The sequence below is a fragment of the Oncorhynchus keta genome, chromosome 12 (genome assembly GCF_023373465.1).
Source record: "Oncorhynchus keta strain PuntledgeMale-10-30-2019 chromosome 12, Oket_V2, whole genome shotgun sequence".
Classification (NCBI taxonomy): Eukaryota; Metazoa; Chordata; class Actinopteri; order Salmoniformes; family Salmonidae; genus Oncorhynchus; species Oncorhynchus keta.
Window position 1 is genome coordinate 27,577,645 of NC_068432.1, and position 19,859 is coordinate 27,597,503.

General features: G+C 40.8%; 1 protein-coding gene across 4 annotated transcripts; it reads right to left on the reverse strand.

Annotated features, from left to right (window-relative positions):
- Positions 1-1,351: 1,351 nt before the first annotated feature.
- On the reverse strand, positions 1,352-18,911 carry LOC118391203 (glucose-6-phosphate exchanger SLC37A4-like). Of its 4 annotated transcripts, none has more exons than XM_035782344.2 (10): positions 18,759-18,911; positions 17,079-17,812; positions 14,961-15,193; positions 7,843-8,080; positions 7,502-7,657; positions 6,040-6,125; positions 5,846-5,959; positions 5,626-5,691; positions 4,496-4,634; positions 1,352-4,372 (listed from the first exon to the last, which is right to left on the reverse strand). In XM_035782344.2, exons 2-10 carry the CDS (start codon positions 17,224-17,226, stop codon positions 4,206-4,208), a joined length of 1,347 nt encoding a protein of 448 aa, XP_035638237.1. In that variant the 5' UTR covers positions 17,227-17,812; positions 18,759-18,911; the 3' UTR covers positions 1,352-4,205. The 4 variants fall into 4 exon arrangements, with proteins under 4 accessions (XP_035638237.1, XP_035638238.1, XP_035638239.1 ...); XM_035782345.2 differs by lacking the exon at positions 18,759-18,911 and adding an exon at positions 18,652-18,755; XM_035782346.2 differs by lacking the exon at positions 18,759-18,911 and adding an exon at positions 18,548-18,660.
- Between the last annotated feature and the right edge of the window lie 948 nt (positions 18,912-19,859).

Genomic DNA, 19,859 nt, shown 5'->3' on the forward strand with positions numbered 1-19,859 from the left:
TACAGTTCTTACACGTGTAACTGACAACAACAAAAAATCAATTTTACTCTTGGGTCTTGACTTGTGTTACATTTGCAATATGAACAATTACAGTGGAGTGCACTCGCCATCTGTTGGATTTTTGCAGTGTAACACTTGGCATTTACCATATGGCATTTGCAATCAACTTTGAATGAAACGACGTCTAATTGAGTGGTATTGGACACCGTGTATATGTTTCGTACGGTGCCAATATGTTCCCAATAATTGTTGTACATTTCAGGGGGGGTTTTCCCTTACATTAGATAGCACAGCCACAAAGTAAAATTGTCTGTATCGTAAAAAATGTATGTAAACAAAAATAATTTAAGGTTAGGTTAAAAAAAATCACATTTTAAGAAGATAAATTGTAGAAATAGCTGGGGTGACTTTGTGGCTGTGGTAACTAGTTTTGACCTTGCAGGTGACTGCTGACTGACTGATCGACAAAGAACCTTGCATCATAAATAACTACTCATTATTATTTGTAGAGAGTCGGACTCATAATACATTACGATGTGATCCTCTCGAATATGAGATAACATACATAGCTTGTGTTCCTGGGATATTGAGTTTCTCGTTGGTACCTCACACTTTCTTCATATCCACCCATATATCACAATTTAGAGAATTTGTGTTGTTGTATACACTGATTAACATCTACGAAGGTTTTTGCACTATGGGACTAATATATATACACTGAACAAAAATCTAAACGCAACATGTAAAGTGTTGGTCGCATGCTCCATGAGCTGAAATAAAAGATCCCAGAAATGTTCCATACCCACAAAAAGCTTATTTCTCTCAAATTTGGTGCACACATTTGTTTACATCCCTGTTCTTGAGCATTTCTCCTTTGCCAATATAATCTATACACCTGACAGGTGTGGCATATCAAGAAGCTGATTAAATAGCATCATTACACAGGTGCAACAGACGCTTCACAAGTCCTCAACTGGCAGCCTCATTAAAATAGTACCCACAAAACACCAGTCTCAACGTCAACAGTGAAGATGCGACTCTGGGATGCTGGCCTTCTTGCCTTCTATTAGGGCCAAAATGAATTTATTTAAATTGACTGCTTTCCTTGTATGAACTGTAACTCAGGAAAAAAAATTAAATTGTTGCATTTATATTTTTGCCCAGTACATATATTTATTAATTTAGTCCCATGCAGAACCAACAAATATGTGCAAAATGTGCCCAATATGGTTACTTCTATTTCTGTGGTAAATGTAACCAACAAGGCACATTGGATTAGAAAACCAGTACGTTATATGATTAATGGTCTGTCCATAACAGGCTTTAGAGTGAAATAAGAACAGGGTGACAATACATTCATTGCTCTTTATTAGTTTTCCTTATCATTTCAATAATTCCAGTTAGACAAATATGCCTGAGTGGCACAGAATAGTGAGATAAATATTTTTCAGTTATAAACTGCTTGTGAAAAGGTCCAATGCAGCCATTTTTATCCAAATATCAAATCATTTCTGGGTACAAGTACCTTTCTGTGATTATTTGTTTACCATTTTAAAACAAACAAAAATAGCTTCTTAGCAAAGAGCAATTTCTCAAGTAAGAATTTAGCTAAGACTGTCTGAGAGGGGAAAACTGTCAATGTAGAGGTTATTAGCCAAGATGTCTGTAACTCTTGGTCTATTAACTAATTTACCGCCTGGTGATAACACCAAGAAGGCCAAAACTCCATTCCACCAAAACAGCTCTTACACAAAAAAATGGCATTATCATAATTTTCACAATTTCACAGTATTACTATAAATAATGGATAAAGAGCTGAGCTGATTGGCCGAAAGACATATTATTGGCAAAAGATCAGAATAAGGCTGCCTGTGTAAACGCAACCATTGGGCGCATTGCTCAGCCCAGGCGTTGCTGATGCATGCCAGATCTTACAGAGCCTGAATAGGTATTTAAAGTATCAGCTAACCACATCATATGTTATAGCAATCTGTCAGTCAATGACAGTCGATGACGTGGAATGAAACCATTGCTTGATGCATGCAACGTCTGAGCAGGGGAATGTAACCATTGGATGTGTTGACACAGACAGCCCAATTCTGATTTTTTATTTCACTAATTGGTATTTTGACCAATCAGATCAGCTATTTTGCCAATAATTGGGCAAAAGATCAGAATTACGCTACCTGTGTATAAACGCAACATTTCATACTTTGGTGAGAATATCAGGATGATGCGAGCCTGGTGTTCCAGCCTCTTTGGCTGCATTTACACAGGCAGCCCATTTCAGATATTTTTCCCCCCAACTAATTGGTCTTTTGACCAATCAAATCAGCTATAAAACAATATCTGATCTATTTCAGAGACTAATTAGTGAAGAAATAAACATCAGAATTGAGCTGCCTGTGTAAATGCAAACATAGAAGAGTTGGCCACAGCTCATACAGTATGGGACCAGGCTCAGAAATCTAATTCTGATATTTTTTCACAAATCAGATCAGCTCTTCTACCAATAATTGGGGAAAAGATCAGAATTAGTATACCTGTGTAAACCCAGCCTCTGTGACCACATTGTCTAATAACAAAACCTGTAGTGACAAAACAGTATCCTGTGACAAACACTTGGACTGTGTGCATACTTTAATGCTTTCAAGACTTCACATTATTAAAGGGATAGTTCGGGAATCGGGATTTTGGCAATCCGGAAATGTCCCAGGTTAGCCCACAGCCAGAAAGTGTTGCATCCGCAACAGCATAGGCTACAGAACTTGGGTGATTCTGAAATTACTATACAGTGGGGCAAAAAAGTATTTAGTCAGCCACCAATTGTGCAAGTTCTCCCACTTAAAAAGATGAGAGAGGCCTGTAATTTTCATCATAGGTACACTTCAACTATGACAGACAAAATCAGAAAAAAAATCCAGAAAATCACATTGTAGCATTTTTTATGAATTTATTTGCAAATTATGGTGGAAAATAAGTATTTGGTCACCTACAAACAAGCAAGATTTCTGGAAAATACTTATTTTCCACCATAATTTGCAAATAAATTCATTAAAAATCCTACAATGTGATTTTCTGGATTTTTTTCTCGCATTTTGTCTGTCATAGTTGAAGTGTACCTATGATGACAATTACAGGCCTCTCATCTTTTTAAGTGGGATAACTTGCACAATTGGTGGCTGACTAAGTACTTTTTTGCCCCACTGTATGTTGAAAAATGTGTAGGGGAAATCAATTTCTGTGTAATAATAACAGTATTTGAAACAACAATAGCGAAAAAAAATTATAGTTAGCCTAAATATTTTTCACCCCCATTGATTATACATTTTTTCACACAGCTACATCACCTTAAGTTAGCAATTTCCTTCAAACTGCACGTAGATACATGAAAATGTTCATCTGACTCTGGGGAAGTAGATAAAGGGCCTCAATGCCAAAATCCTGAACTATCCCTTTTAGGTTGATGCATTTAAATATTTTCATAGACAACTAGCTAAGATCTCTAAACTTTAAAAGTCCATTTAGTAAAGCCAGTATGTCATCAAAAATAGATGTCGTGTTTGTCGTAAAGTATCTATTTTCCTGACTGAACATTATTTTATAAATGAAGAATTAGTGAAAGGGAAATACTACTGTCATCGTCAAACATTACCGTTTTGTGCAAATTTCTATACATACATAGTTTTAATGCTGGCTCATCAATGAAGCATTCGGGATCTTCAAGACATTTGGCATCCACTGAAGGCAATCTATGCAATGGACAGCAGAGTCACTGTGTATCAACAACATGCTTCAAATAATGTTAGTTATTATACCGACTAAATAAGTGGTAAGAGAACAGATTATTCAAAATTTAGGACTTAAGCCTACATGATATACTATACTTTTAGAAGTCATTACTGTGAGTGGATGCCGAAGGTGTAGATTCCATAGGTGCTTAGAACTGTACGGCTTGTGAGGAGTTTGACGGTGTATTAAATGACAAACTAAATTGTAGCAAAGTATCCTTTTAGAAAACATGGTTGCTAACATCTAAAACGTCTCGAGGTGAGATCACTTTGACACAGTGTTGCGTTTCCAGGGATAGGAGGTGTACTTTAGGGGCTATGTAATGTGCAGCCAGTCCAACAACCCTTGCTGTAGAATATTCACCCAGTCACACAGCAGGAACCTGTGCATAGCTCAGGAGATGCAGAGATCAATCAATCCATTTTCTGGGGGATGTGGCCCATTTTGGTGCGAATGTTACGGAACAGAAAGAAGATGACTGTCGTCACGGCAATGGTCACTTCAGCTACCCAGAAGGCCATGTCCCAGCTGTAGTATTTAGCGATGGTGCTGAAGGGGAGTCCCGCAAAGAAAGCCCCAACTGCAACCAATAAAAACACAGCTAGCTTACTGATATGAATGTTTCAGAGAATTGCAGAATTCACGAACCATGCGTTGTCTTTATGAGAATACAGATAAAAAGGAACCAATATAGGAAACTTACCATTGGCCATGAGAGCTACGATGGCATGGGAGGACCCACAATAGTTTGCTGGAGCACTTTCATTGGCTATCACACCAAACAATGCAATGGGTCCATAAGAGGAGAATCCAAACATAGCACCCAGGGAAAGTATCCAGATCTAGATGAGAGAATATGAAACAGAATATAAAACGTAATGAATGTTTTTTCATATACATAATTTAAAATTGGTCTACAACTCAGATAAATATATACTGAACAAAAATATAAAAACGCAACATGCAACAATTTCAAAGATTTTACTGAGTTACAGTTCATATAAGGAAGTCAGTCAATTTAAATCAATTCATTAGGCACTCATCTATGGATTTCACATGAATGGGCTGGGGTGTAGCCATGGGAGCCAGGCCCACCCACTGGGGAGCCAGGGCTAGCCAATCAGTTTATTCCCACAAAAGGGCTTTATCACAGACAGAAATACTCCTCAGTTCCATCAGCTGTCCGTGTTGCTGGTCTAAGACGATCCCGCAGGTAAAAAAGCTGGATGTGGAGGTCCTGGGCTGGCGTGGTTACACGTGGTCTGAAGTAGTGAGGCCGGTTGGATGTACTGCCAAATTCTCTAAAAAACGTTGTAGGTGGCTTATGGTAGAGAAATTAACATTAAATTATCTGGCAACAGTTCTGGTGGAACTGTCAGCATGCCAATTGCACACTCCCTCAAAATTGTGGCATTGTGTTTTGTGACAAAACTGCACATTTTAGAGTGGCCTTTTATTGCCCCCAACACAAGGTTCACCTGTGTAATTATCAAACTATTAGCTTCTTGATATGCCACACCTGTCAGGTGGATGGATTATCTTGGCAAAGGATAAATGCTCAGTAACAGGGATGTAAACAAATTTGTGCATTTTAGAGAAATAAGAGTTTTGTGCATATGGAACACTTCTGGGATCTTTTATTTCAGCTCATGAAAAATGGGACCAACACTTTACATTTTTGTTTCTATTTTTGTTCAGTATAAATATTCCTGTTCTTGCAACCAATATAAATTTTTCAACAGATAGTGTTGCCGATGACTTAGGACATTATGTGATAGAGTATAAACAAAGTAAGCTACAAACACATTTGAGTAAATTCGTTATAATGGCTACCTCTTTCTCTGACAGGCCAATAAGGACAGAGAGAGGATGAAGGGCCACTACCCAGACGGGAGCTTCCTGTGGGAACAGTGATGTGACGAGAAAAGATAAATGGCACAGATTATAGTTTTTTTATACATTATTCTTTAAACGAGGAGTAACAACTGAAAACTTGCAAAATCACCACCATGAAATGACTGAGATTTTAATGGGAATGTTGAATTTAATGTACCTTTAGGGCCTCAGCTGTGATAGTGACACGGAACAGGTATAGGGACAAAAACATGCCAGCCATCATGGAGAGGAGGAGGACATGGCGAGGGTTACCATGGGTACCCAAACCTTGCTGTGGGACAATAAGACAATAAAAACAATGCAGAGTGATGTAAACACTTATTTTGATGTGTGATTGGTGTTGTCACTCACCCTAGCAACAGCCCTGTCAGACAGGAAGCCAGCTGCGAGGCTGCCCACCAGACCTCCAACCTCCAAGGCACTCATGTAGGAACTGCCTTTGGATGACATACAGTACCAATCAAAAGTTTGGACACACATACTCATTCAAGGGTTTTTCTTTATTTTTACTATTATCTTCATTGTAGAATAATAGTGAAGACATCAAAACTATGAAATAACACATATGGAGATTCTTCAAAGTAGTCACCCTTTGCCTTGATGACAGCTTTGCAGACTCTTGGCATTCTCTCAACCAGATTCATGAGGTAGTCACCTGGAATGAATTTCAATTAACTGGTGTCCCTTGTTAATATGTGGAATGTCTTTCCTTGTTAATGCGCCTGAGCCAATCAGTTGTGTTGTGACAATGTAGGAGTGGTATACAGAAGATAGCCCTATTTGGTAAAAGTCCATATTATGGCAAGAACAGCTCAAATAAACAAAGAGAAACAATAGTCCATCACTACTTTAAGACATTAAGTTCAGTCAATCCGGAAGAGTTACCTCTGCTACAGAGGATAACTTCATTAGAGTTACAAGCCTCAGAAATTGCAGCCAAAATAAATGCTTCACAAGGACATCAACAGTTCAGAGGAGACTGTGTGAATCAGGCCTTCATTGTTGAATTGCTGCAAAGAAAACACTACTAAAGGACACCAATAATAAGAAGAGACTTGCTTGGGCCAATAAACACGAGCAAAGGACATTAGACTGGTGGAAATCTGTTCTTTGGTCTGATGAGTCCAAATTTGAGATTTTTGGTTCCAACCACCGTGTCTTTGTGAGACGCAGACTAGCATGGAGGAGGAGGTGTGATGGTGTGTGGGTGCTTCGCTGATGAAGCAGTCAGTGATTTATTTTGAATTCAAGGCACACTGCAGCGATACGCCATCCCATCTGATTTGCGCTTAGTGGGACTGTCATTTGTTTTTCAACAGGACAATGACCTAACACACCTCCAGTCTGTGTAAGGGCTATTTGACCAAATAGAGTAATGGAGTGCTGCATCAGATGACCTGGACTCCACAATCACCCGACCACAACACAAATGAGTTGGACAGCAGAGTGAAGGAAAAGCATCCAACAAGTGCTCAGCATATGTGGGAACTCCTTCAAGACTGTTGGAAAAGCATTCCAGGTGAAGCTGGTTGAGGAAATGCCAAGAGTGTGCAAAGCTGTCATCAAGGCAAAGGGTGGCTACATTGAAGAGTCTCAAAAATATTTGATTTGTTTAACACTTTTTTGGTTACAACATGATTCCATATATATTATTTCATAGTTTTGATTTCTTCACTATTATTCTACAATGTAGAACATTGTAAAAATAAAGAAAAACCCTTGAATGAGTATGTGTCCAAACTTTTGACTGGTACGGTACATGATGTTAGGCAAATACCTAGATATACACTTGTAAATTGTGTGTGTGCGTTACCTATGAGGACAGTCTGGCCCTTATCCTGAATGAGATAGAGCTGGCCCCAGTCAGTGCATGCCGTCTTCACCCCGAACACTACCAGGTAGCCTAGGGACAGCACCCACAGGTATGGAGACAGCAGGAACTCACTCAGAGTACTGTCACAGTTGGCTACTGCAGGATAAAACAAAAAGAAAACATGTTTTTAATGATTATGCTCCAAGTCTGTTGGACAGAGTAACCAGAGCAATACATATGGATATAGCCAAACAAAATGTACACATGGATCTTAAAACACACAAAATCAACAAATGCAAAACAGTCCTCTGTCCTGCGGTAACGGCTTTTTTTCTCCTCACCTCCTTTCTTGGCTGAGGCCTCAATGCTGGGCAGGCCCACGTCTTTGGGTTCGTTCTTTATAAACACCAGGCAGATGACAGAAAAGGATGCACAGATGATGCCTGACATGGACAGGATAGTCCTCCAGTCGTAGTACTGAAGCAATACCATAGCCAGGAGAGGACCCAATCCACCGGCCAGGTTCATGCTGCAGGACAGCACTGCCCACCATGTCCCAAACTGAGACGGCTCAAACCACTGAGAACAGATATGTTGATGGCATGAATATGTAAACTATAGAATGAGAACACTGAGAACAGTAAAATAGATCTGACATCTAGACATGTGGAAAGGCAAGTCAAAACATTTTCACTTTGATACTAAATTTAGACCACTGTGGATACTTATTTTATGGTTTTATCTGTCAATACTGTAACCAGTGTCATCAGTTAACAACCTCTGAAGCTGTGCCGAGTTGTCTAAAGTGATGTAATGTAGCTCAAGCCATAACGCCACGTAAATGGTGACCGCAGCAATTAACAGTAACATAATCAATTTGCCGGCTGACTACTTAAATCCTACCTGCAGGTTGCTTTAATACCATATTGATCCAGAGTGCTAAGCACAGAACCAGCAGTCCACCACTACCCCCTGCACTGTTCAAACAGTCCGGCTGAGGTGCTATCTGCATTGTTCTTTTTCCATTTTTACAAACTCCCCCCCACTTCCCTTCTACACTGGAGGGGAGCCTGCCACCTATTGGTCACCACACACCTCATTCAATGTAATCATTCAGATCACCACCACCTAAAAGGGGTGGGACTAGCCTTTTAAATGCCCCACCACGAGGACCGTGTGCTCTCGTTCTCTGTGGCCGACGTTAGTAAGTAATTTAAACGTGTTAACCCTTGCAAGGCTTCCGGCCCAGAAGGCATCCCAATCCGCGTCCTCAGTGCATGTGCAGACCAACTGGATGTTTACGAACATATTCAATATCTCCATATCCCAGTCTGTTGTACCCACTTGCTTCAGGGTGTTCCTGTACCCAAGAAAGCAAAGGTAACAACTAAATAATGGTTGCCCCGTAGCACTCACTTCTGTCATCATGAAGTGCTTTGAGAGGCTAAGTTAAAGATCATATCACCACCTTATCCGACACCCTAGACCCACTACAATTGGCATACCACCCCAACAGATCAATGGACGACGCAATCGCCATTGATCTGCACACTGCCCTATCCCACTTGGACAAGATAAATGAGAATGCTGTTCCTGTGAAGGGCTTGTAAGTAAGAGTTTCGCTATAAGGTCTACACTTGTTGTATTCGGCGCATGTGACAAATAAACTTCGATTTTATCTACTACAGCTCAGCTTCCAACACCATAGTGGCCTCCAAGCTCATCACTAAGCTTAGAGCCTTGAGTGTCTGAGACACTCCCTGTGCAACTGGGTCCTGGACTTCCTGAAGTGGGCCTACCCCAAGTAGGCAACAACAACTCCGCCATGCTGATCCTCAATACGGGACCCTACAGGGGTGAGTGCGCAGTCCTCTGCTGTACTCCCTGTTCACCAACGGTCTCCAACTCAATCATCAAGTTTGCTGACGACAACAGTGGTAGGCTTGATTACCAACAACGACGAGGCAGCCTACAGGGGAGGGGAGAGCCCTGGTGGAGCGGTGCCAGAAAAATAACCTCTCCCTCAATATCAACAAAACGAAGGAGCCGAGTGTGGATTACAGGCGACAGCAGAGAGAACACGCCCTTATCCACATCGATGGGGCTGCAGTGGAGAGGGTCAATTCAAAAGCATCAAGTTCCTCGGCTTGCACATCACTGACAACCTGACATGGTCCCTTCACACAAACAGTGTTGTGAAGGAGGCTGAAGAAATTTGGCTTCACCCCTAAGACACTTATTAACTTTTACAGATACACCATTGAGAGTATCCTGTTGGGCTGTATCACTGCCTGGTACGGCAATTGCGTCGTCCGCAACCGAAGGACTCTCCAGAAGGTGGTGCGGTGAGCCCAACTCATCACCGGGGATACACTGACAAGTCCAGGACTTCTACAGCACCTGGTGTCAGAGGAAGGCCAAGAAGATCATCAAGGACCTCAGCCAACCGAGCCACAGCCTGTTCACCCTGCTACCATTTAGGAGGCGAGGACAGTAAAGGTGCCTCAGAGCTGGGACCGAGAGAATGATAAACAGCTTCAATCTCCAGGGCATCAGAATGTTAAACAGTCACCACTAGCCGGGCTCCGCCCAGTACCCTGCCTTGAACCTTGTTACTAGCAGGCTACCACCTTGTACTCTACCATGCACCTTTGACACTCCTGCCCTATGTACATAGTCATTGATCACTGGTCACCTTATTAATGTTTACATACTGTTTTACCCACTTTATATGTATATACTGTATTCTGGTGATGGCTAATTCTATATAACTACTACTGTAAACATTTATATTCATACACACCATTATTTTTTACACACACGACCAGTCAAAAGTTTTAGAGCACTCACTCATTCAAGGGTTTCTCTCTCTTTTTACAATAATATTGAAGACATCAAAATTATGAAATAACACCTATGTAATCATGTAGGAACCAAAAAAGTTAATCAAATAAAAATATATTTTATATTTGAGATTATTCAAATAGCCACCCTTTGCATTGATGACAGCTTTGCACACTCTTGGCATTCTCTCAACCAGCTTCATGAGGTAGTCACTTCGAATGCATTTCAATTAACAGGTGTGCCTTGTTAAAAGTTAATTTGTGGAATTTCTTTCCTTCTTAATGCTTTCGAGCCAATCAGTTGTGTTATGACAAGGTAGGGGTGGTATACAGAAGATAGCCCTATTTGGTAAAAGACCAAGTCCATATTATGGCAAGAGCTCAAATAAGCAAAGAGAAATGGCAGTCCATCATTACTTTAAGACATGAAAGTCAGTCAATGCGGAACATTTCAAGAACTTTGAAAGTTTCTTTAAGTGCAGTCGCAAAAACCATCAAGCGCTAAGATGAAACTGGCTCTCATGAGGACCGCCACAGGAAAGGAAGACCCAGAGTTACCTCTGCAGAGGATAAGTTCATTAGAGTTATGAGCCTCAGAAATTGAAGCCCAAATAAATGCTTTACAGAGCTCAAGTAACAGACATCTCTACATCAACTGTTCAGACGAGACTGCGTGAATGGTCAAATTGCTATAAAGAAACCACAACTAAAGGACACCAATAAGAAGAAGAGACTTGCTTGGGCCAAGAAACAAGAGCAATGGACATTAGACAGGTGGAAATCTGTCCTTTGGTCTGACGAGTCCAAATGTTAGATTTTGGGTTCTAACCGCCGTGTCTTTGTGAGACGCGGTGTGGGTGAACGGATGATCTCTGCATGTGTATTTCCTACCGTAAAGCATGGAGGAGGTGTTATGGTGTGGCGGTGCTTTGCTGGTGACACTGTCTGTGATTTATTTAAAATTCAAGGCACACTTAATCAGCATGGCTTCCACAGCATTCTGCAGCGATATGCCATCCCATCTGGTTTGCGCCTAGTGGGACTATCAGTTGTTTTTCAACAGGACAATGACCCAACACACCTCCAGGCTGTGTAAGGGCTATTTGACCAAGAAGGAGAGTGATTGAGTGCTGCATCAGACCTGGACTCCACAATCACCCAACCTCAACTCAATTGAGATGGTTTGGGATGAGTTGGACAGCAGTGTGAAGGAAAAGCAGCCAACAAGTGTACAGCATATGTGGGAACTCCTTCAAGACTGTTGGAAAAGCATTCCAGAATGCTGTGGTACCCATGCTGGTAAAGTGTGCCTTGAATTCTAAATAAATCCCAGACAAGTTCACCAGCAAAGCACCCCCACAGCATCACATCTCCTCCTCCATGCTTCACGGTGGGAACCACACATGCAGAGATCATCCATTCACCTACTCTGCGTCTCACCAAGACACGCCGGTTGGAACCAAAAATCTAACATTTGGACTCATCAGACTAAAGGACAGATTTTCACCAGTCTAATGACCATTGTCCATGTTTCTTGGCATAAGCAGGTCTCTTCTTATTGGTGTCCTTTAGTAGTGGTTTCTTTGCAGCAGTCTCATCTTAACAGTTGAATGTTGAGATGTGTCTGTTACTTGAACTCTGAAATATTTATTTGGGCTGCAATTTCTGAGGCTGGTAACTCTAATGAACTTATCCTCTGCAGCAGAGGTGACTCTGGGTCTTCCTTTCATGAGAGCCAGTCTTTTACCAAATATGTCTATCTTCTGTATACCACCCCTACCTCGTCACAACACAACTGATTGGCTCAAATGCAATAATAAGGAAAGAAATTCGAAAAATGTACTTTTAAGAAGGCACACCTGTTCATTTAAATGCATTCCAGGTGACTACATCATGAAGCTGGTTGAGAGAATGCCAAAAGTGTGCAACCTGTCATCAAGGCAATGGATGGCTACTATGAAGAATCTCAACTATAAAATAACACTTTTTAGGTTACTACATGATTCCATGTGTTATTTCATAGTTTTGATGTCTTCACTATTATTCTACAATGTAAAAATAAAGAAAAACCCTTGAATGAGTATGTGTCCAAACTTTTGACTGGTACTGTTTATAAAATCAAATATGTAATTGCCTTTGAACAGGGTTTGGTAGTAGGTGCCAGGCGCACCAGTTTGAGTGTGTAAAGAACTGCAACACTGCTGGGTTTTTCACATTCAGCAGTTTCCTGTGTATCAAAAATGGTCCAGCACCCAAAGGACATCCAGCCAACTTGACAACTGTGGGAAGCATTGTTGTCAACATGGGCCAGTATCCCTGTGGAACGCTTGAGACACTTTGTAGAGTCCATGCCCTGACGAATTGAGGCTGTTCTGAGGGCAAAAGGGGGGTGCAACTCAATATTAGGACCGTGCTCTTACTGTTTTGTGCAGACTGTCAGTTTTAATTTGAGGGTATTTTCCTCCATTTCGGGTGAACCGTTTAAAAAAAAATACAGCAATTTTTGTACATAGTCCCACCTCCATTTTCTGGGAGTCAAAAGTATTGGGCCCAATTCACTTGTGAATTAATGACATTAAATGTTTGGCATTTGGTCCCATATTCTAAAATGACACAATACATTATTTACCATTACTTTCTATTGGGCACAAAATAATCTGAAACAACCAAAACAAACAGCAAATGCATCCAAAAAGTATGTAGAGTCACAATATATAATCAATCATTGCGTGCTAAGAATATAGACCAAATACTAAACTTTGACTACTTTAATACACATAAGTAAATTTGTCCCAATACTTTTGGATCCGTCTAAAATGAGTGGACTATGTACAAAAAGTACTGTAATTTCTAAACAGTTCACCTGATTTGGATGGAAATACCCTCAAATTAAAGCTGACGGTCTGCACTTCAACCTCAGTCAATGCGTCATTTAAAATCCAAATTGCTGGAGTACAGAGCCAAAACAAAAAAAGTGTCACTGTCCCAATACTTTAGGAGCTCACTGGATTATAATGCATTTACCTGCCTCATTGGGAGCTAATTTGATTGAGCCTGTGTTTATTTCCCAGAGTGCTAATATTGTATATAGATGCTAATGTATAGCTTTAAGTTCTTTCAGTTTGATGTAAGTATGTTGTTTGCAGTTTATTGTCCATGTTAATGGCATATTGTATTAACAATATATTCTTTCTGTATCATCCTAGTGTAACCATCTATATCACCATTTGTATCATCTTACTTGAAGCCTACAAAAGCCAACAAACCTGTTTTTGTAAAAAAGCTACACTCTCCTTGTGTTCTGATAGACACACCCATTGTTAACTCCCACCCATCCCGTGTCTCCTAGAGATGAACGTACTTTTATTCCCCGATCATTGACAGCAGCTTCTTAGGACTCCTGTTGTCTTTTTTTTACCCCCTTTTTTCTCCCCAATTTCGTGGTATCCAATTGTTAGTAGCTACTATCTTGTCTCATCGCTACAAATCCTGTACCGGCTCGGGAGAGACGAAGGTCATGTGTTCTCCGATTCACAACCCAACCAAGCCGCAATGCTTCTTAACACAGCACGCCTCCAACCCGGAAGCCAGCCGCACCAATGTGTCGGAGGAAACACCGTGCACCTGGCAACCTTCGTTAGCATGCACTGCGCCCGGCCCGCCACAGGAGTCGCTGGTGCGCGATGAGACAAGGATATCCCTTCCGGCCAATCCCTCCCTAACCCGGACGACGCTATGCCAATTGTGCCTCACCCCACAGACCTCCCGGTCGCGGCCAGTTACGACAGAGACTGGTCGCGAACCCAGTTTCTGGTGGCCCTTAACCACTGCGCCACCCGGGAGGCCCCCTGTTGTCTTAACTCATTATGAATTTAATTGTATCAGGAAATAAAGGATTGACATGAATGGCTGAGGGTACGGAATGGGGGAAAACACCAATACATTACATTTATATAATCGGTTTATCATTTTTATTTCTCTCACATGTTGAATTCATATAGCACTCAAATCTACGTCAGATATTGTACAAATAGACACAACAGTATAATCTACACTGTAGTTCATTCAAATACATATGACAGAAAACAAGTGTGAAATGTAATAGGAAGGCTGTAGTATATGCTGATTGAGAACAGTATTGCTCAATCTCCATGAAATAGTAATTTCCTTGTGGCCCCTAACTCATGGACATGGCACCATGAGCACTCAGTGTTCCAAGATTACAGTTGGCATAAGCTGTTGTGACTTCATGCCAGAAATCACCATCTCTAGCCCATAAGGTCACTGCTATGTCATGGCAAGGGTTCGAATTCCTGACCACACTTGGGGGAGGTGAGTGACAGGTACACTCTAAAGGCAAAGGGTGAAGCACATTCTCGTCACTATTCTTTTCGAAGGGATCTGTTTCTTGGGTGGGGTGTAAATACCTTCCCAAAATAATAGTGTGCATATTGTAAAGCCAAGTGTTAAAACACAGATGGCTGACGGCGCAAGCCTTCAGGTGTGAGAGTTTCCTTACTTCAGGGATTTCCTGAATGGTTTTCATTATGTATTGATTGTGAATTCACCTCAGTCTATGTTACAGGAGCCTCTCCCTATAGGAGCCACAGTCTTACCTTGCGCAGCACCTTCCCACATGGTGGCCAGCCTAAGCCCTGGCCCAGACCGTTGACAAACCACAGAGCAGAAAACACAGTCACAGTGGAAGACCATGAGAAGATCACGTTGATGCCCCCCACCACCAAGAGGCCAATGGAGAAGAGCCAGCGAGCGCTGATCTGGTCGGACAATACACCACTGATGAACTTACTGATGGCATAGGCCATGGTCTGACTACTGGTGATCAGGCCTAAGAGGACAGGAGAGGAAAACACATTCTTAACAGGACATCAATCACAAGGGATATAGATGGTTCTAAACCTTAGATAGAAGGCCCAAACTGATTTTCTTATGTGGGTCAGTGAATTGACTAAAGATAAATACAATGTCATCTCTATACAGATGTGTGCTTAATAAAAGTTGCTTACAGTGACTGCTGCACATTCTCTCACATAATATTGAATGAATTGACACACAGCATTTCATAGGATGCATGTCACAATAAAGATGAACTACAGTTGAAGTCCGAAGATTACATACAATTAGGTTGGTGTCATTAAAACTTGTTTTTCAGCCACTCCACAAATTGCTTGTTAACAAACTATAGTTTTGGCAAGTCGGTTAGGACATCTATTTTGTGCATGACAAGTCATTTTTCCAACAATTGTTTACAGACAGATTATTTCACTTATAATTCACTGTATCACAATTCCAGTGGGTCAGAAGTTTACATACACTAAGTTGATTGTGCCTTTAAACAGTTTGGAACATTCCAGAAAATGATGTCATGGCTTTAGAAGCTTCTGATAGGCTAATTGACATAATTTGAGTCAATTGGAGGTGTACCTGTGGATGTATTTCAAGGCCTACCTTCAAACTCAGTGCCTTTTTCCTTGACATTATGGGAAGAACAAAATAAATCAGCCAAGACCTCAGAAAAAAAATTGTAGACCACAAGTCTGGTTCATCCTTGGGAGCAATTTCCAAACGCCTGAAGGTACCACGTTCATCTGTACAAACAATAGTACGCAAGTATAAACACCATGGGACCACGCAGCCGAAATATCGCTCAGGAAGGAGACGCATTCTGAATCCTAGAGATGAACGTACTTTGGTGCGAAAAGTGCAAATCAATCCCAGAACAACAGCAAAGGACCTTGTGAAGATGCTGGAGGAAACAGTAAAATGAGTCCTATACTAACATAACGTGAAAGGCCGCTCAGCAAGGAAGAAACCACTGCTCCAAAACCACCATAAGAAAGCCAGACTACGGTTTACAACTACACATGGGGACAAAGATTGCACTTTTTGGAGAAATGTCCTCTGGTCTGACGAAATAAAAATAGAACCGTTTGGCCATAAATTACCATTGATATGTTTGGAGGAAAAAGGGTGAGGCTTGCAAGCCGAAGAACACCATACCAACCGTGAAGCACGGGGGTGGCAGCATCATGTTGTGGGGGTCATTGCTGCAGGAGGGACAGTTGCACATCACAAAATAGATGGCATCATGAGGAAGAAAATGATGTGGCTATATTGAAGCAACATCTCAAGACATCAGTCAGGAAGTTAAAGCTTGGTCGCAAATGGATCTTCCAAATGGACAATGACCTCAAGTATACGTCCAAAGTTGTGGCAAAATGGCTTAAGGACAACAAAGTCAAGGTATTGGTGTGGCCATCACAAAGCCCTGACCTCAATCCTATAGAAAATAAATGGGCAGAACTGAAAAAGCATGTGCGAGCCAGGAGGCCTACCAGCCTAATTCAGTTACACCAGCTCTGTCAGGTGGAATGGGCCAAAATTCCCCCAACTTATTGTGGGAAGCTTGTGGAAGGCTACCCGAAACATTTGACCCAAGTTAATCAATCTAAAGGCAATGCTACAAAACACTAATTGAGTCTGTAAACTTCTGACCCACTGGGAATGTGATGAAAGAAATAAAAGCTGAAATAAATCACTCTAGTATTATTCTGACATTTCACATTCTTAAAATAAAGTGGTGATCCTAACTGACAGGGAATTTTTACTATGATTAAATGTCAGGAATTGTGAAAAACTGAGTTTAAATGTATTTGACTAAGGTGTGTGTAAACTTCCGACTTCAACCGTATATAGCATAAGACTGCTCTTACCCAAGTCATCCTTGTCCAGTTTAATCTCCTCCATCACAGAGGGCATGACAAAAGAGAAGGTCTTCCTGTTGAAGTAGTACAGGGAGTAGCCAGTAAACATGGAGAAGAAGATAACCATACGATAGTATCCATAACCAGTGGCCGCCATGATTCCAGAGGTAATCAGACCAATCTCTTGGAACAAAAATCTAAAGGTTGTAAACTGTTAATTTCCAAGGTAAAAAAATAAATAAAAATACTTTAGATTTGCTCTCTCCAAATGTTGCAAATCACTGTTTTAGTGAATGCTGGCTCTGAAATTCTTTAGCGTTTGTAACAAAACCAATCACATTGCATGATGCCGTTTCCAGTGTATGGGGTTACTGGCCGACTTTCCTTTGGGTAGAGATACCACGCTCATGTTTACTGAGCAACAATTGAGATGTGGCATTGGGTTGACAACACTGATTCAATCTTGCCCAGGTGGATGTGGATGGACATTACAGAAAAGCAGCTATCACCCTGTTACTCTCTGACATAGATGGTGCTTCTACTGTACTACACATTCAGGACTGTCCCTTCTCTTCCAGTCCACCTCTATGAACTTCCAAGCTATTATTTCTCCTGTATGTGGACGTTGCTGTCTGTTCTCTGTCCCAGCTGTCGTTCTTTCTGAGGGGTGGGAATTCCACAGCAGGCCCGGTCTCTGTGGAAGTCCAGGTAGCATCAGAAGACGGGACCCTCACACACAATGCCTAGAAACACAAACCAATACTTCAGAATACACATAGATCAATAATCAACTATTGATTAATCAATGAACAATTAACGTTTGTTTCCACAATACAAAATCAGGCCAGCCAATGCATGATTCATAATGAAATTATGACTAAAGAAACAATGGCAGAAATAAAGCCCGTTTTCAAGACCCTCTCTGGTCAGCTAATCCCCAGTAGGCTACTGTATAATGTTGGGTGATTTAAAGTCTGTTAATCTCGTATCGGACAAACTCTTGAACTTTGACATTGACCACCACCAACACACATTGCCAAAGCATTTCATTGAATCACTCCAGCAATACAATCTAACTTAGATTTAGCTGTTGAGACCCAATGATAGACTATTTAATGCTTTAAAACTCAAGAAATTATCAAAGGCATTGGAGGCTGCTGCAAGGATGGCTCATAATAATGGCTGGAATGGAATGGCATCAAACACATGGAAACCATGTGTTTAATGCATTTGATACCATTCCACTCCCTGCTCCAGCCCTTACCATGAGCCGGTCTGCCCCAATTAAGGCGCAACCAACTTCCTGCGGTCAAAGGAAAAATAACATTTGAAAATATAATTATTCTGGATAGTTTGCATGCAAAGAATAGTTGATTCTAAAATACTGAAGCAAACTCTATTTTCTGTTATTAATACACCAGGGTTAAGTTTGATATAGTGTAGTAGCTAGGAAATAAACATAGAAAATAACTGAATACCAAAACAACACATCCTCAATCATAGTCTTGGAAAAGTGACTAGAGAGCACAGAAATTAACGCATCCACTCTCTCTAGCAAACGCCAACTTCAATGTAGGCCTACATGAGTTCTGACGTTATACTTCATTGAAACACTGTTGCATGACCTCCGTGGACAATATCTTGATAGTTACATTTTATCTACATAACAATTAAGGACATGTTTGGTACCTTGTTTCGACAGGATCCCTCTCGCTGCTTAGGCTAACATACCCACTGAAACAGGAACTGCTGTCTTGCTCTGTGCTCTCATTGGGCAATTGAGCTGACATTCATGGAAGAAGGCGTTCCTACCGGATAGTTTTCTTCTGTACGTAGGTTCAAGGTTGAAGAAACGAACCGACTGCAAAATATAATCCATTGAGTCTGCACTGTCTGGCAGCACGCAGGGGCTGAGAAAAGGTTTACATTATATCCAAAAGAGCTACTACTAAAAATCGCATGCTCACATTTTATTAAACATTTTTTCAGTTTATTAAACATGTCATGATGACATTCTGGAAGATGTATATTCTATAGTATTCCATGATATTTTATCGTATTCTGTTTTCTTTCAATAATAAAATGAAACAACCATATTTGTAACATTATGCTTTACTCACAAAGGTTGGTACATTTCAGCCAATCAATATACATTTGAATCATGATCTGAATATGACTGAGGACATCTAGTGGTCAATGTTGAATTTATCCTGTTGAAAAACAATATCCCACGTATAATAAATACAGTAGTGTAGGCCTACACACACTTAAAGTTAAAAATACATGTTCTTAGCAAAATAGTGTATTTTTAGACATAACTGCAAAGTTCAAGGAGTAGGCCATTCAAGGAGGTGGTATGATGGTGCCCTCTGATGTCATCGGCCTCCACACTCACTTGTTGGAACAAAAGAGAAGCAGGTGTTGCTATGTTATTCAGGAACGTTTCAAGACCTGACCCTCAGAGCCTTCCTTCTATTGACCCGGTTGACTCATCAGTAGGAAAGATTTGTTTCTCTTTTGGTCCATTCAACAGCAGAGCAATACAAACCTTGATTGCCTTATTGGAATGGATTTATTGATAATATCTGTTGGGGAAAAAGTTTGGATGTTGCCACACACATACCTACTTGTTAACAAAATTAAGGAAGTTTCAGTTAAAATTATTCATAAATATTATCCTGCCCACCACTATATGAAGAAGTTTAAGGAAAACATCAACTCAAATTGCTCCTTTTGTAATGACCACCCAGAAACAGTGTTGCATATTTTTTGGCATTGTATTCAGGTAAG

Excerpts from the sequence above, each read along its gene's own strand:
- LOC118391203 (XM_035782344.2), bottom strand. The coding sequence starts at position 17,226 with ATGGCGGCCACTGGTTATGGATACTATCGTATGGTTATCTTCTTCTCC. Across the intron at positions 15,194-17,078 it reads ACTGGACAAGGATGACTTGG|GCCTGATCACCAGTAGTCAG; the intron begins GTAAGAGCAGTC and ends CTGTCCTCTTAG. Across the intron at positions 7,658-7,842 it reads GGCCTCAGCCAAGAAAGGAG|TAGCCAACTGTGACAGTACT; the intron begins GTGAGGAGAAAA and ends TTTATCCTGCAG.